Here is a 17,274-nt window from a genome sequence, read left to right on the forward strand (position 1 = left end):
ACATCATCAGGTATATGCGAAAAAATATTCCAAACTGTATTCCAAAATATTCATACATAATAATAATCTTTATTTATATAGGGCCATCATATTCCATAGCGCTTTACAACTCATAGGGAACATATACAAATAAAATACTACATTACAGAGTACAGTCATATGGAACAATAGGAGTCCATAAAAGTATATTATGGCATTGTGTATATTGTATATTGTGCCAGACATAACGGGTGTTACTAAGGCCTTTCCGTTTCAGGTTCCCTAGACACTCTAGACTAGACATGACTTAGTGCGTAAACTTGAAATGCGTAGGCTTTTTTTTAGCATGCCTTTTTTTTTGACATGCCACAATATACTTTTATGGATTTGTTTCTCAAAGAGCAAGATTGTAAACTGCAAAAACATTGATGGCCATTTACCATACAAATAGGCCGCTGAGATGGATGTCATTGCAAGCCCTGGCAGCCAGGCAATGCAATACTGCTAGGCAGTCCCCGGGTTACGTACAGGATAGGTTCTGTAGGTTTGTTCTTAAGTTGAATTTGTATGTAAGTCGGAACTGTAGAATTTATAATTGTAGCTTCAGACAAAATTCTTTTAGTCTCTGTGACAATTGGATTTTAAAAATGTTGTTAACCAGGATTAACAAAAAAACGTTAATTGCAGACACCTTTGATAACAGTTATAGCTGTTCAATGTAGCCTGGGGCTAAAGTACAGTAAATTACCAACATCCAGAGGTTCGTTTGTAACTAGAGGACTTCTGTAAGTTGGGTGTTCTTAAGTAGGGGACTGCCTGTACATACAGAACCAGTAAGATCATGTCGGCCATTATGAGCAGAGAAGACGCCTATTGGATTCACTTACAGTCGGCACCAGGATTCATGGGACCAGGCGAGGCAAGTAACACCGAGCTGTAGCATTGAACTGCTCTCTATGTAAATGAGTGTGATTACTAGACAAATCCTTATAGTAAGGAACTGCTATGTCCGTAATGTCTTCTTATTCACTTGAACATGTACGAAGAGTTGGATCTAATAAGGACACTTCAAAAGACATTAGCATACTCACCCTGGATCATTCATTATATTTAGACTTTTCCTTTCCCATGAATTCCTGGAACAAAGACGACTTCTAAGAATAATCATGTATGGAGGAGATTTCCCCTGTAACTCCGGGGATGTTCTCCAGCACAATGACGGTCACAGGTAACTTTCCTGCCTTTGTCACAACCTGCTGTGCTATACCCAGATCCAGACATAACACTCCGCACAACACGGACAGGGAAAGCCACTAGTAACACATGGCTATGTTTGTGTATGGAAGTAAAGCTAAGGAATATGGTGTCCACACTCTGAGTCAGGTAAATATATGTCCACAGTGGAGAAATAAGGGGAACATTAATACAAATGGAAAACAAATAGCTATGACACACACCATCAGCTATGGAATAGATACACAGAAATCATATTAGCGCTAATGTTCTACAAATACCCTGGCGTGGCGCCGAGCTGTGAGATGATGAGATCCTTGAAGCTGAACGGGAAACGTGAGTAGTTAAATATATGCTTTGGTAAGCGTGAAGATATCATTTTCCATTATGAAATTGGGAACGTGTTGCTGTATCCTCAAGTGGATGGCACTTGTACTAGCACGATGATAATCCCGCAGAGGAGGACGCCTCTAACATTATACAATATTACACTGAACATTCACTAGAGAGTCATCCAAGGCCCTTCAACATATTAGAAATGATTTGTCTAAATTTTCTATTATTATTTTGTGTTATTTCGCTATGTTTTCCAATATTACCACATTGCGCTAAAAGCATTAGGACAGAGTAATTTGGGGTAATTCATTGTTCCTCTTGTGTACATATGTATGTTTGAGCATTAAATGTGTCAATAAGCACAAGGAACATTTCTAGGAAAGTTAAGGACTTTAATAAAGATGTATATAGTCTTTTGCAGCAGAATATAAACCATCAAAGGCTTCCTGGAATTCCATATTATTCTATAGGGACTTTGACGATGGCAGAAAAAGAAAACTAATTTGCCTCCGGAAGTGGGTTTCTAGCTCAATCTTTAAACGGCAAAGGTTAGAAGGAGTCTGCCACCTACCCCAAGCGTATTAATCTGCTAGCAGCATGTTGTAGAGAAATGCACTGTTATTTTCAATGTATCTTATTATTTATGTCCATTATGCAAGGATATTCCACGTTTAATCCGTATGCTAATGAAGCCATTGGTGCACTCAGGATGCATACTCAGCACTGGTGCACTGCTATTCCAGCTCATCCCAGTGTCACCCCATAAATTTTCTCAAACCAAATCTCTTACTTAATCTAAGGGTGAAGGTAGTGGTCCAGAGAGGAATGGAAGTGCTCTTGGGACACAACCTTGGTGCAACAAGTACCTCATTTGCATACATTATAAAAACAGAATTTCTCAGAAACGGCATAATGGACATAAAGGTATTAGAAGATTTAAGGAGGAATAAGGAAAAGAGTGTGTAACAAACGCCTGGACCTTACAGGGAGTGTCAAATGCAACACTTTTGATTTTGTTTCCACAGTGGCTCGTGCTTGCAAGTCCATGGGGTATGACTGTGCCCTACTAATACATGGCCAAAATCTACACTTCTGACAACCGCATAGATTTGTCCTATAATTTCTGCAAATAACTTGCCACTTTCCAAAATCAGCCATACGGTATGCAACAAAATCTGCGACAAAAAATAGGGACTTATATCATAATTAATACTCTATGTGCCTTGATATGGAGACTCAAACACTTCTTCGCAGGTGACGAAAACAGTTAAAGGGGTTATGCCACGAAACAATTGACTACAAAAAGCTGTCAAAGAGGTTAAAATATTTCAAAAATCTATTTGTAATGGTTACCTGGAATTAAAGATACCTTTCTATTTGTTATTATGATGCTTGTTCAGCCTCTATTCTGCTCCACACAGAAGCAGATGTGGGAGGGGCCAGGCACATGCACAGCACTGACAGAGGAAACTCACTGGCCTCACCTCAGCGCTACAGAGCGCTCAGCCTTCAGAGTCTCCTTCCACCTGCTCTGCTCAAATAGTCCCTGCATTTACTGATCCAATAGAAGTCCAATAGAAATGTGTCATACGCCCCATGTTAAAAGTGCACCAAAAAAAGTTGGTGCAGTCAGTCAAAGCAGTGCAGGGGGCACCAGATTCATGAAGAACGTGCGCCAGAAATCCTGAATCTGGTGCCCCCTGCACACTACACAGGTCACTGCACATAGTACACATGTACTATGTATTCTCACAGCATCATGGTCGGTCAGGCTGACATGCATGGATGTATAGATAAATAGGTGACAGCTTCTCACATGTTACTGATCTTTAGCTACTTCCCTGCTAGTCAGGGACAGGGGCCCCTTTGCAGGACAGCAGTGTAGCATGGAGGGACAGTGAATGGTGGAGAATACAGGAGGAGGACTGCAGGACAGCAGTGTAACATGGAGGGACAGTGCATGGTGGAGAGTACAGGAGGAGGACTGCAGGACAGCAGTGTAACATGGAGGGACAGTGAATGGTGGAGAATACAGGAGGAGGACTGCAGGAGAGCAGTGTAGCATGGAGGGACAGTGAATGGAGGAGAGTACAGGAGGAGGACTGCAGGAGAGCAGTGTAACATGGAGGGACAGTGCATGGTGGAGAGTACAGGAGGAGGACTGCAGGACAGCAGTGTAACATGGAGGGACAGTGCATGGTGGAGAGTACAGGAGGAGGACTGCAGGACAGCAGTGTAACATGGAGGGACAGTGCATGGTGGAGAGTACAGGAGGAGGACTGCAGGACAGCAGTGTAACATGGAGGGACAGTGCATGGTGGAGAGTACAGAGGGAGGACTGCAGGACAGCAGTGTAACATGGAGGGACAGTGCATGGTGGAGAGTACAGGAGGAGGACTGCAGGACAGCAGTGTAACATGGAGGGACACTGTATGGTGGAGAGTACAGGAGGAGGACTGCATCAGGAGAGATCAGAGCTCAGCCTGTTACTTGTGTTATCTCTGCAGCCTCCTGTGTGACCTGACTAATGGTGGAGGGAGGAAAGGGCTGATACATTGCTATGATCCATGTTAGGGGGGACTCCTCTGGGCAGCAGATAGTCATGTATGTCTGCAGTTACCTTGTATCTGCTGCTGTAGGCACCTGTGTGACCTGACTAATGGTGGAGGGAGGAAGGGCTGCTATATTGCTATGATCCATGTTATGGAGGACTCCTCTGGGCAGCAGATAGTCATGTATATATGCAGTTACCTTGTATCTGCTGCTGTAGGCTCCTGTGTGACCTGACTAATGGTGGAGGGAGGAAGGGCTGCTATATTGCTATGATCCATATTATGGAGGACTCCTCTGTGCAGCAGATGCCATGTCTGTCTGCAGTTACCTTGTATCTGCTGCTGTAGGCTCCTGTGTGACCTGACTAATGGTGGAGGGAGGAAGGGCTGCTACATTGCTATGATCCATGTTATGGGGGACTCCTCTGTGCAGCAGATGTCATGTATGTCTGCAGTTACCTTGTATCTGCTGCTGGAAGCAACTGTGGAGCAGTGGGAATCACCTCATTCACTGGTGTAGACGGCTGAGCTCTCTGCCCCCTGTCTCACTTCCTATTGGCTGCAGTGTGTCAGGTGATCTCTCAGTGTGGAGTGATCTGTAGTGCAGAGCAGCTGGTGGAATGTTTGTGCGCAGACTCGGCCAGATCAGCTGTGGCTCAGGACGGGACACAGCTACCACTAGAGGGCGCCAGCAACCAGGACAAAAGGAGTTATCTCAGTAAGCCTGCAGATTTTGTAATAAGTGTAAATGGTGAAAGTACTTGTCACAATGCATTGGACCCAATTACAGCCATTTGCTATGGTGACACAACCCCTTTAAAGGTTCATTTAGAAGTGAGGTTACAGGAAAAAAAAGAACTTGTGAGAGTAAAGAAATGATGAAAATAAAAGTACAGGCTGGAAACTTTTGAAAAAGCAAAGAAAAAAAGGGCTTTGGACCCTACCTCCTTTAAGAAGAGCTAATAAAGTTACCGTATACATGTGGCAAATGTGATATAGAATAAAATTTTAAAAAATATTGTGGGGAAAATGATAGCAGATGGACTGATTCTGTATTCTGCTTATCCAGAAAAAAGTAGAAATAACTTTATAAAAATAGATATCATGCAATCAAAAAAGTGGTTTTCAAAATGGTGGCAAACAAATTTTTTTCAAACAAATTTTTTTTTTACTGAATATTCTACCATCCACAACACTCATCTTATAGGTGCACATAGAAATGGAGGGGGCTAGCAATGCCCCCCCTCCTCAGGGACATATGCCCACAGGATGCGGTCAGGCTAACACTCTATCAGTGGAGGCGAGTGGCAGAAAAGTGAGTATAAGTTGTCTGTTACTTTAATACCTCCTGGGGCCAAAAGTTAAAAAAAAAAATCCTGGACAACTCCTTTAACCCCTTCACGCTCCGCGGCGGATATATCCGCCACGGAGCGCAGTGACTTAGCGCTCAGTGGCGGATATATCCGCCACGGCGCTTATGCCGGCTCGGCTCTGGATCAGAGCCGAACCGGCATCGGGAAACACGGGGTGCCGGCTGTAACTAATAGCCGGCACCCCAGTGTAACACCCGCGATCGGAGTTGTCTCCGATCGCGGGTGCTTAACCCTTTAGATGCCGCGGTCAGCGCGACCGCGGCATCTAACAAGCATCTGGGGTGTCTTTCCCCCACGATCGGCCCCCCCGAACCGTTTTCGGGGGGCGCCGATCGTTGCTATAGTAACTCTGGGGTCCGATCTGGACCCCAGAGTTACTAGCAAGAATTGCCAGTAAGATGGCGTCTGTGACGTCATCTTACTGGCACAGTGCCAGCCTATGCAAGTGTATAGGCTGACACTGATAATACTCTGCAATACATGAGTATTGCAGAATATTATCATGAAGAAGCAATCAGATGATTGCTTCTTCATGTCCCATGGTATAAAAGTAAAAAAGTAAAAAAAAAAGTTATTCAATAAAAAAATAAAGTCATAAATCACTAAAAATGCCCCAAACCCCCAAAACATATAAAGAGACATATAACTCAAAAAAAAAGTCTAAATCATAACACAAACCCCACATATATAGTATCACCGCGTTCGTAACAACCCGTAGAATAAAAGTAAATCATTATTGAACCCCCACGATAAACGCCGTAAAAAAAAACTGTTATAAACCCTCCAAAAATTATGATTTTTACCTTTTCAATCCCACAAAAAATGCTATAAAATGCGACCAAAAAACCATATGTACTTAGACATGATACTGGGGCAAAGTACAACATGTCCCGCAAAAAACAAGCCATCAACCAGCTCCGTAGCCAAAAACGTAACAAAGTTATGCCACTTGGAAGATGGCAATACAAAAATTATAGATTTTTCCCCACATTAGGGTTTTGTTTGACAAATTTAGTAAAACGTAAGAAAATATATTCATGTCTGGTATCCCCGTAATCGTATCAACCCATAGAATAAAGCTAACATGATTATTAGTCTATACGGTGAACACCAAAAAAAAAAAAGTCAAAAATCCAGTACAGAATTGATGCTTTTCTACTCCTGCCCTCAAAAAAAGTTCCTAAATTTTCAACAATAGGTGATACCAACCCCAAAATGGTAACAATGGAAAAAGCATCTCATCCCGCAAAAAAAATGCCGTCACATGGCCTCAATAACGAAAAAGCGAAAATTTTATAGCCTTCAAAAGGGGCCAATGAGGAAACTAAAATCCTGGCAGCTGCAGGGTGCTCCTTCCCTTCTGCGTCTCGCTGTGCCCCCATAAAACAAGTCACAGCCACATGTGGGGGGTCTTTGTACTCAGGAGAAATTGCAGAACAAATTGTATGGTGGGTTTTCTCTTTTTATATTTTGGAAATGTGTAAATTTTAGTGCTAAATGAACATATAAGGGAACAGTATGACCATTCTAAATTTCACCTCCATTTTGATTCAATTACTATGAAGATCTCAAGGGGTTAACAATCTTCGTAAAAGCTGTTTCTGATAGCTTGAGGGGTGCAGATTTGAAAATGGGTAGATTATATAGGGGGTTTTGATGCTAAATGTGTAAAATTTCATTCAAAACTGTATTTATCCCCAAAATAGTCAATTCTGAAAATCCGGAAAAGCGCTATTCTATTTGTAAGCCGCGTGACATCAAAATAAATTATCCAGACATTTCAGAAATTATGAAAATGTAAAGTAGACAAATGGGAAATCTTATTCAGCAACTTATTTAGGTGGTAAATCTATCTGCCTGAAAACGCAATGATTTAGAATTTCGAAAATGGCAAATTTTTCAAAAAATTTATCATATTTTCTTTTTTTTGTAAATAAACGCAAAACTTATCTGCCAAAATTTACCACTAAAATGAAGTACAACATGTGGGGAAAAAACAATCTCAGAATCGTTTTGATAAGTAACAGTGTTCAAAAGTTATAACCATATAAAGCGAAGCAAGTCAGAATCCAAAAAATCGGGCTGAGCCTTAAGCTGTAAAATGGCTGCGTCCTTAAGGGGTTAAAGGAGATTTGGGGTCACATATAAACTAAACATATGGCCCTGGCGGTGAAGTACCCCAGATCATAAGCATTACTTGTGAAATACTGTGGCCTGAAACCACATTAGAAAGATGGTTAACTCACATGGTGGATACCAGTGGCGGCTATTGAACCCATAAGCCTAAAAATTGGGAGAAAGATATACTGATAATAAGACAGACAGTATATCTTATCATGGTAATGCTCAGAGAGGTACAAGTAGTCAAGGGCGCACAAGACAGAAAGAAGGGATCGGATTTGTTATGGAGAAGTCGGAGACGGGTACTGCCATCTGGTTGACCATAAATCCCTTTTACAGAAGTGTTAATGCTGACAGCTTCATAAACTACTATACAGATGTTTTCATTTTTATTACGTTCTGTAATAAGTCAACATCTGCCGTCCCTATCGTCATATCACCAGAGATGTACCGTGTATCATGTACTAAGATCAGAACGTGTCGCATCTCAGCAAACATTTCAGACACGAGAAAACAGTCACGATCTATTGCAGGAAAACCAAAATACTCCCAATTCCATTAATCATTACAACACACTGACGTCAAGGAATCATCTAGATCTGGAAGCGTTTGTGTCATGTCTGGTCGGAGTTAAAAAAAAAAAAAAAAGTTTTATTTCTTTATCAATAAAAGTTTGGAATCTTTTCAGATCTGAATCTTAAATTTTGGCAGGAAACAAAACTGCTGCCGGCCATCCATAACAGAACTAAGCGATGATGACAATGGGAGAAGCACATGGGGGAATCAGTAAGATCAGCCACATGATATATTTACTCAAGATATAAAAATACAAGCTAATTCCTCCGGAATGTTATCTACAATACTAGAAGTCTCAGAGTCTAAAAAGACATAACACAAAACTCGGTCATGACACATGACAACGTTCTGAAGAAAGGATCAGGCATGATGAATTTTATTATGCCTGATCATTTTTTACCTCTGGGGGGGGATATAATTTTTATTTTTAAACCCCCCCCCCCCCCGCCACGACATATATATATATATATATATATATATATATATATATACTGTATTTGCACACACCACGTGTTTATGAACAGCGGTCAACTCATATTTTCTGAACGGTTACTCCTAGAAACACAATTCTGATTTATTAAAGATGATAATCTTGCTTAATATAATAACATTTGAATATCAATTGCTTTAATATTATATCGGGATACGGGTTTCTAATTGGCACAGAACTTTAGATATCCATTTTTGTATACAACTTTCAATTCCTGACTGTAAATGTAACAATGGATTTCCTGTTCTGTGACATCTAGAAACATAATCATGCTACAAAATTAATGGAATTCTCCTATTTGACAGGATACTTTGTATTTTTATGTTGCCACGGTTCAAGAGTTATAACCATTTTCAATGCTAGGCTATTAGAGATCATGAGTAAAATTGCTATATACTTCAATACAGTAGTATTGCAGTATACAGTATGAGCAATTAGACCCTGCAGGGTTAAAGTATCCTAGAGGGTCTGAAATAATGTAAAAAAAATTTAAAAGATATTGAAAAAAAATATAAAAATTTGTAAAAATAAAATAAAAAGGTTTAAATTACCCCCCTCCCTTTCACTAAAAATACATATATAAATACAGTAAAAGTCATAAACATGTTAGGTATCACCACGTTCCAAAATGCCTGTTCTATCCAAATATAAAAAAATATTATTCCCAGCCATGAACGCTGTAATGGAAAATAGCGCCCAAAAGTCAGAATTGACACTTTTTCAACATTTTTCCATCCATGAATATTTGAATAAAAATTGATCAAACAGTCATATAGCTCCCAAATTGCTAAAAAGTAATATGCCAGCTCCTACCACAAAAATTTTTATTTTAAATCTATAAAGAGCTAATAAAACCTATATCAATTTGGTATAGCTGTGATCGAATCATCCAGAAGAATCAAGAGGAAGTGTCATTTGGAGTGCAGAAGTAAAGCTGTAAAGATAGGAGTTTGCCACAAAAATCTGTTTTTTTTGTTAATTGCACCGTACCAGCTTTCCAGAACATTGCATGAAATATTACCAGTATATACTTGAGTAAAAGCCGATCCCAGTATAAGCCAAGGCACCTAATTTTAACACAAACTCGACTCGAATATAAGCCTAGGGTGGGAAATGCATTGGTCACAGCCTCCACATAGTATACAGCCAGCCCCATTATATAGCAAGCAGCCTGCCCCAGTATATAGCCAGCAGCCCCTTAGTACATAGCCAGTGCCTGCCCCCTTGTATATAGCCAGCAGCCCCTTCGTATATATCCAGTGCCTGCCCCCCCCAAGTATATAGCCAGGGCCTACCCCCCCCAAGTATATAGCCAGGGCCTGCCCCCCCGTATGTAGCCAGTGCCTGCCCCCCCCCAGTATGTAGCCAGTGCCTGCCCCCCCCCAGTATGTAGCCAGTGCCTGCCCCCCCCAGTATGTAGCTAGTGCCTGCCCCCCCCAAGTATGTAGCCAGTGCCTGCCCCACCCCCAAATGTACAGCCACCGCCTTCCCCCTGCCCAGCCTTAAAAAAAAAACACCTCTTAGTTCCCCATGCGGTGCTGTCGCACATAGCATACCATGATGTCAACCGCTTTCTGACATCATAGTGTGTGCCAATAGCCATGTTTACTTCCTGTGGACATAAATCTGCCCATGGTCTTGTGATGGACATGAAGGTGCAGGAGTCGTTATTATTACTAAATATTCTCTAAGATAATTACAGCTCGTGCACCTTCAGGTCCATCAGTGTGAAGCAATCAGTGTGTAATGTCAATAAAGGCAAGAATTGTCTGTATCCTTGCAGGGTTGAAGCAGGCCTTTTGGTTTTTGGGTTGTATTATACAGAAGGTTAGGTAACATTTCTAGAATACGTCAGGGTATGTTATTACTTTGTAAGTATTAAAGTCTGTGCTCACTTTGTGAGGTCTCCTGGAAATGGCGTTTTATTTCTCGCAGAAGCTCCTCCGCTACGGATGGCAATGTCAACTCCATGTTATAGGAACACGAGTCCCAAGGACCATCTCACAGAATAGTGTGAACTCAGCAGTGCTAGACATAAGAGAGAAGAGAAATACATGTTAGAGAATATAAGTGGAGATTCTATATAGAATGAGTTACAGTACTAAATCTACCAGAACCACCCACCTAGACTTAAAGGGGTTTTCCCACAAAACAAAGTTAGGCCCTATCCACGGGATCGGGCCTAACTTGCTGATCAGTGGGGATCAATGAGACCCCCTTAGATCACGAAAATTAGGGTTCTGCCCGACCCCTCGCCACTACTCAGACTAATGGAGCAGACGGCCGTGCACGACCGTTCTGCTCCATTAATCTCTATGGAGCTGACAGAGATCTGTGAGCGCAGCACTCGGCAATTTCCATCAGCTCCATAGAGATTAATCAAGCAGAACGATCATGCGCAGCAGTTTGCTCAATTACTCTTATGAAGCGAAGAGGGGTCGGTCGGACCCCTCGTTCTCACGATCTACGGGGGTCTCAGCACTGATCAGCAAGTTAGGCCCTGTCCACAGGATTGGACCTAACTTTATTCGTGGGAAAACCCCTTTAACAAAAAGCGACACAAGTATTGATAGATTGTAAGCTCTTGTGAACATGGCCCCCACTCCTATTGTTTCATATGACTATGAGGCACATGTCTGGCTTCGTCCATCCTTTTTTTTTTCTCCTTGGCTTTTTCTGCTGGTGAAATGTAGCTTTGATGTTTTTGCTTATCGATACTCGTGGCGTTTGGTCTTTAGTAAGTTTGTAACTTTCTAAAACAAAAGTCGCAAAAAGTCTCTAAATGTCGCAATCACTTCTAAGCTAATTTCTACTTCTGGTCAGGGGTAGTACAAAAACATATTGGTGTGGTAATAAATATTTAAAAAAAATAACTTTTAATAAAAGGTGCAACAAAGTCTGAAACAAGCCAAACAGCCAAGGCTTTGTGTATGGTACTCCCGACATCACTGTGCTAGTTACCGTTGAGACTTCCAAACCATTGTCTTAATCTCAAATTTGCCAAGCAGTCATATCACAGATATATTTTTCGATCTCTCGATGAGGGAGACCGTACTATTGCCTCCAGAAACGCGTTGTGACAGGGCGAGTAGATCACCTCTTAAGGTGAGTATTGGGACTGTCCTTGTCAGGGCGAGAACTATGTGGGGTGATAGGGTACAGTCTGCTAGTTAAGGTGCAATAGGTGTTTTTTATGCATCCCCGTGCCTGTACAACTGTGATGACTCCACCTGCCAACCTACCCGATGTAGCTACATAGCTGGTAAGATCAAACCATTTATATACTTATGGAAACATTTCTCACAGCTATTTTTCTTTGTCTTTTGTGGTGTTGTTAAGATTTGACTAGTTTCAGCGTTTTTATTGCAACTTTTATTAAAAGTTATGTCTTAAATATTTATTACCACACCAATATGTTTTTGTATTGAATTGGTTTTGGATGTTCATTTATTGGACTGAACAGCTGGACGTGTTCATATTTTGTTTCTGGTCAGGGGCAGCCTTAGATTTGCGCCACAATTTGCAACTTTTTTAGGTGTTACGTCTTCCTTGATGTGTAAAGTGCTGCAGAATTTAATGGCACTATGATTATTACTACTAAATATCCACTGAACAGAGATACAAGATCCACTACAGAGACCCAAAGACACCTGGACCTCCTATGGTTCATCAAACTAAAGTTTGTTTCTAATAGAGATTTATGGAAAATCTATTGTAAACTATGGGAAGTCCATGCATTTCTTGAATAATATATATATATATATAAAGATTTGTCTGCTTTCCTGCAGCTAATTTAGTTCTTAATATTTTGTAAAACTACAACTCCCAGCATCCTCTGGTTAGCGAAATGCAAGCAGCACCTGCATAGACTGCAGTGTAGGTACAGCCATCTAAGGAGTTGTTCTTACCCCACATCACATACAATTCAAGTACTTACTCCTATGTCAACAGTCAGCAGTGTCGTCTGGGACTTGTGGTATCCCTGGTCTATAGTTTACAACTGCTCCTGAACACTTTGGTACACTGTATAAGAGGCAGCTGTCATGCAAAGAATCTTGGGATTTGTAGTTTCTTAGTCTGTACAGGCTTGCTAATATATACAGTATGTATCTGCAGAATGAGGCCATCATATTTGTGCTGTGCAGTAAATTCTTTCAGCAGCCAAATACCAGTCAGTTAGCACATGTGTCCACTAGGTGTCAGCAGATGACAGTAGGTAGAATAGACTGTAATAAAAATATGCGTGGAGCTTGATTTTTTCCCCCAAAATCAATGCCTCCTGTACTAGACAAGCATTGACAAGTGAAACTGATTTTCTATTGCTAACTCTCAAAGGATTTTCCTGCTTATTGATGGCCTATTTATAGAAGAGGTCATTGGTGTAGGATCAGTGCAGGTGCCACCATTGATCAACCCTTTTTTATCTGCCTTTGCAGCTCTCTATGTATGGAAATCCATAAAAATAACCTGGGAAACCCCACCAATTCTTATTCCTGCACCATGGGCCCTGCAACACCCCTGCCAATACAAAGGCACGGTGGTTGTGTTTGCGAATAGCACCCTCTCCTTGTTAGGATCTATCTGGTGAGCCTGCGCAACTCATCCAGAAGCTACTTCAAGCAGAACGTAGTAATTGCAGCTGTAGCCACTGCCTGGTAAGGCAACAGTTAACAAGGCATAAGGTTATTGTCCAATAATGTTCTTGTAAAGCAAGCTGGATGCTGATTGGAGAAGTGCTACCACCTGACCAAGGGAGTATATAAACCCCTGGTGATTGGGAGCATGTGGTCTTTTTTAGTCTGCAGAGTCTAGTGAGAGTGAGCAGCACATATGTGAGTGCTTCTATAGCCAGTGTCCTAATACAGGCAGTCCCCGGGTTACATACAAGATAGGGTCTGTAGGTTTGTTCTTAAGTTGAATTTGTATGTAAGTCGGAACTGTATATTTTATCATTGTAATCCCAGACAGAACTTTTTTGGTCTCTGTGACAATTGGATTTTAAAAATGTTGGGTTGTCATAAGAATCAATATTAACACTAAAGCTTCATTACAGACACCTCTGATAACTGTTACAGCTGATCATTGTAGCCTAGGACTAAAGTACAATAAATTACCAATATCCAGAGGTCCGTTTGTAACTAGGGGTCGTATGTAAGTCGAGTGTTCTTAAGTAGGGGACCGCCTGTACCAGAAACCTCAGGTGCCTCAGGCCCCTGCCTAGAACCCAAGGCAAGTCCGGAGACTTATGCCCAGAGCTGAGATCTATCACCAGGACTCAGCTCCATTTCTACAAGACCAGTCTGAATCTACTACAAGGTTGTGTGTAACCTTCCTGCGGGCCACCAATTACCCAGGGACTCATCCTACAGACACCTTAGGGGTTACCACAGAGAGAACCAGTACCTCAGCCTCTTCCTCCATATTTCTTGCTGCCTCCAGGCCCCAAGAAAAGGATGGGCCCCCGGTGGGGGATGTTGCATCAGTGGACCCTCATAACAGTAGCGCAGCAACACAGCTAGACACAGAAGATTAATGGAATGGAGGGTGAAAGGTTTGGTTATTACAAAGACATGTTAGGGCACCTGGCAGCTTAGTGGTCAGCATTACAGCGTTGCAGCGCTGGGGACATGAGTTCAAGTCTCAGGGTAAAAATCTGCAAAGAGTTGTTCTCTCCGTGTTTGCTCCGGGTTCTCCACTTTCCTCCCACACTCCAAAATGTACTGGTAGGTTGATAAGATTGTGAGCCCCATTGGGGAAAGGGACTGATTTGGCAAGCTCTGTGCAGCGCTGTGTAATCTGTGTGCTGGGGGGGGGGGGGAGTCACAATAAGAGGGGGAGCTGCTGGGGGGTCACAATAAGAGAGAAAGCTGCCAGGGAGGCAAAATAAGAGAAGCTTCTGGGGGAGTCAAACTAAGAGGGGGAGCAGGGTTATCACAATCAGAAAGGAATCTGCAACACCCTTGCCAATGCAAGGCAGAGCTGTGTTTGCGAATATGTCCCATTATGTAGCTTGCAGCCTGTGTAGGGTCTGACTAGCCCCACAGCATGTCACTATATAGTCTCTAGATAACACAGGGGAACACTGCAGTGGTAGAACCTGCCTGGTAAGGCAGGAGTTAAGTGTTTTGTGTGATGTCATATGTGTCAGCCAATCACATGTGTTACACTCTGTTTCTGAGAGCTGAGATGTAATTGGAGGAGTAGCCACCACCTGACCAGTGGGAGGTGTGCGAGTGGCGCGAAGTACCGTGGAGGAGGAGCTGGAGCGTGTGTAGCCGGCAACGAAGAGGGTTAATCGGCCATCTTGGATTTCGACGCAGGCCGCGCCTGAAGCCTGCCAGCAACTCATCCGGAGTTCCGGCGCACGTGTCCTGCGACTGGAGGAGAACACCGCTGAGCATCACAGAGCCCCTGCTGCCTGCCGGACATCGGGAACGGAGTCTTTCATGCACCGGAACTGTCCTGTCACCGCGGCTGATCCTGAGTGAGTACCACTGGGGAAGTTAAAGGGGGGTAGAGATTGTTTCCGACGCTAGGTTATTGGCTCACCTCCCAGGGAATAGTAACTGTGTCTTAAAGTGCCCACGTCCCATTCTAGCCATCGCTCATAGCAACGGACATTGTGTAACCCTGCAGACTTCCCTCAGCTAAGCCAGTCATGTCCGCCCAGGACGAAGATACGGGACTGGAGCAAGTCCCGTCCCCTGGTCCCTCCTCAGGGTACCGGAGCATGTTAAGTCCTCCAGAGAGTCCCTTCAGCCCTGCTACAGCTAGTGTCCCTGTGACCCCCACCATGATGCTTCTGACTATGCCCTACTATCTGGGGGCCCCCTGGTTACCCCACTACGAGGGAGAATCACACACTCTCCCTGAATTCAGAGACAAGTTGTTAGCCACCTTCGCCTTGAACCCTTCACAGAGGAACAGAAAGTGGGCATCCTAACCGGGCAGTTGAAAGGACCCGCTCTCCGGGAAGTCAAGTCTTGGCCCCGAGAACAGCGTCAGAATGTGGTCCAAATTCTTGATAGGCTGCGCAACACCTTTGACAAGTGTACTGCCTCAGAGTTGAAGCAGCAATTCTTCTGGAAAAGACAGAAGCCCCAAGAGTCCCTCCGAGACTTTGCCCTCTCCCTACAGGAGACATGGAAGGCCATAACCCGTCTTGATCCCAAAGACGCTGAAACCTCTGACCAAACCCTGAGGGAACAATTCATTAATGGACTTGTTGATAGAAATCAAAGGTGTCAACTAAAGATCCTCTCTGCTCAACATGCCCAGGCCTCCTTTCTTGAGTTTAAGGAAATTGCCATATTGACATATTAGGGGACCGACCGCCTACTAGACCGCAGAAAGGGCCTGAATCCGTGGAAATGGAGGAATCTGCTCTAGCTTGCCATCCAATACAGTCGACCTCACCTACTCCTGCGGCTACGGAAGTTGCTGGCTTAGCAGGACAGGTCCCTAATCTGGCGGACACCCTGCATCAAATACTCGATCGGTTGACCCAGTTGGAAGTGACTGTCTCCGCCATGAGGAGGAAACCTCCAGAGAACTCTGCACGGTCAGCTACCCCTCGTGACTCCCCGGCCAAACAGCGCCCAAGAGAAGCGAAGTCGTTAAGCACCTGGAGTCAGAAGAAACCCCGCCAGCGGTGCAGCTACTGCCATAAATATGGGCATGAAGAGGATGGATGTCGTCAGTTAAACGACAAACCCTTGGAGCTAAGTTCCTGTAAGTCCCCGAGATGCCAACTGGATGCCCAGGTTCGTGGGGACTCGCCCCATGGTTCATGTAACCATCAACGGAGTTACCCTACCGGCCTTAATTGATACCGGCTCTCAAGTGACCAACCTCCGGAGTGCTGCCTTCGAGAAATGCCGAGGAGGAGCATCCTTAGTCCAGCCTCCCAAGGCTTACTTGAACATTATTGCTACGAAAACCCATACCCATCCGCGGCTACTGGGAACCCACGCTAACCATTGGGGACACTGAGTTAACCAGACAGGGCGTAGTGGTGACACGAGTGCCCGAAAACGGTAACTTCTCTCTGGTACTGGGTACCAATGTCCTCCGCAACTGCTACCCTGAAGTGCTGAAGGCTCTCCATGACTCCCTGCCAACAGTGCCCAACGGTTCCCGGAAGGTAGTTCAGGAGACTATGCAGGTTCTAGCGGCGCAACAGAAGTTTGCTGGCCCTAATGGAGAAATCTGCAGAGCCCGGATCAAAGATCCCCAACCTGTCCGCCTTCAACCTGGGACTGAGACGTTAGTATGGTGTCGAGCCTGCATGGGCGTCCAAGGTCAAGACTACTAGGCGATAGTAGAACCTCTACCTGCTGATGAAGACCTGCCCATTCTAGCTGCCAAGAGCCTAGTCACTGTATCCCGTGGACAAGTACCCATTCGACTACTAAATGTGGGAGACTCCCCAGTGGATCTGAGAAAGTACCAAGCCGTAGCCACTCTCTTCAGCGTCCATCCTGAAGACTTGGTGGAAACCTCTCTGCCTCCCAACAGTTGGAAGTGAAGCAAAGTGCTGAAGGTGAGCCTGCCGAGCAATCCTGGTGGCTTGAGCTCAATATTGGAGACAACGATTTTACTCCTGCAGACCAAG

General features: G+C 43.6%; 1 protein-coding gene across 3 annotated transcripts in view; it reads right to left on the reverse strand.

Moving 5' to 3' along the window:
• ZSWIM7 (zinc finger SWIM-type containing 7) overlaps nt 1-17,274 on the reverse strand; it is an 83,895-nt gene that overhangs the window by 59,895 nt on the left and 6,726 nt on the right. The window contains exon 2 of one of the 3 annotated variants that reach the window (XM_072138388.1): nt 10,556-10,688. In XM_072138388.1, coding sequence (XP_071994489.1) covers nt 10,556-10,631 — 76 coding nt within the window. In that variant the 5' untranslated portion in view covers nt 10,632-10,688. Of the gene's footprint in view, nt 1-9,515; nt 9,574-10,555; nt 10,694-17,274 lie in introns of those variants that run through there. The other 2 variants (XM_072138389.1, XM_072138390.1) reach the window with 2 other exon arrangements.

Source organism: Engystomops pustulosus, chromosome 2, assembly GCF_040894005.1.
Source record: "Engystomops pustulosus chromosome 2, aEngPut4.maternal, whole genome shotgun sequence".
NCBI classification, from domain to species: Eukaryota; Metazoa; Chordata; class Amphibia; order Anura; family Leptodactylidae; genus Engystomops; species Engystomops pustulosus.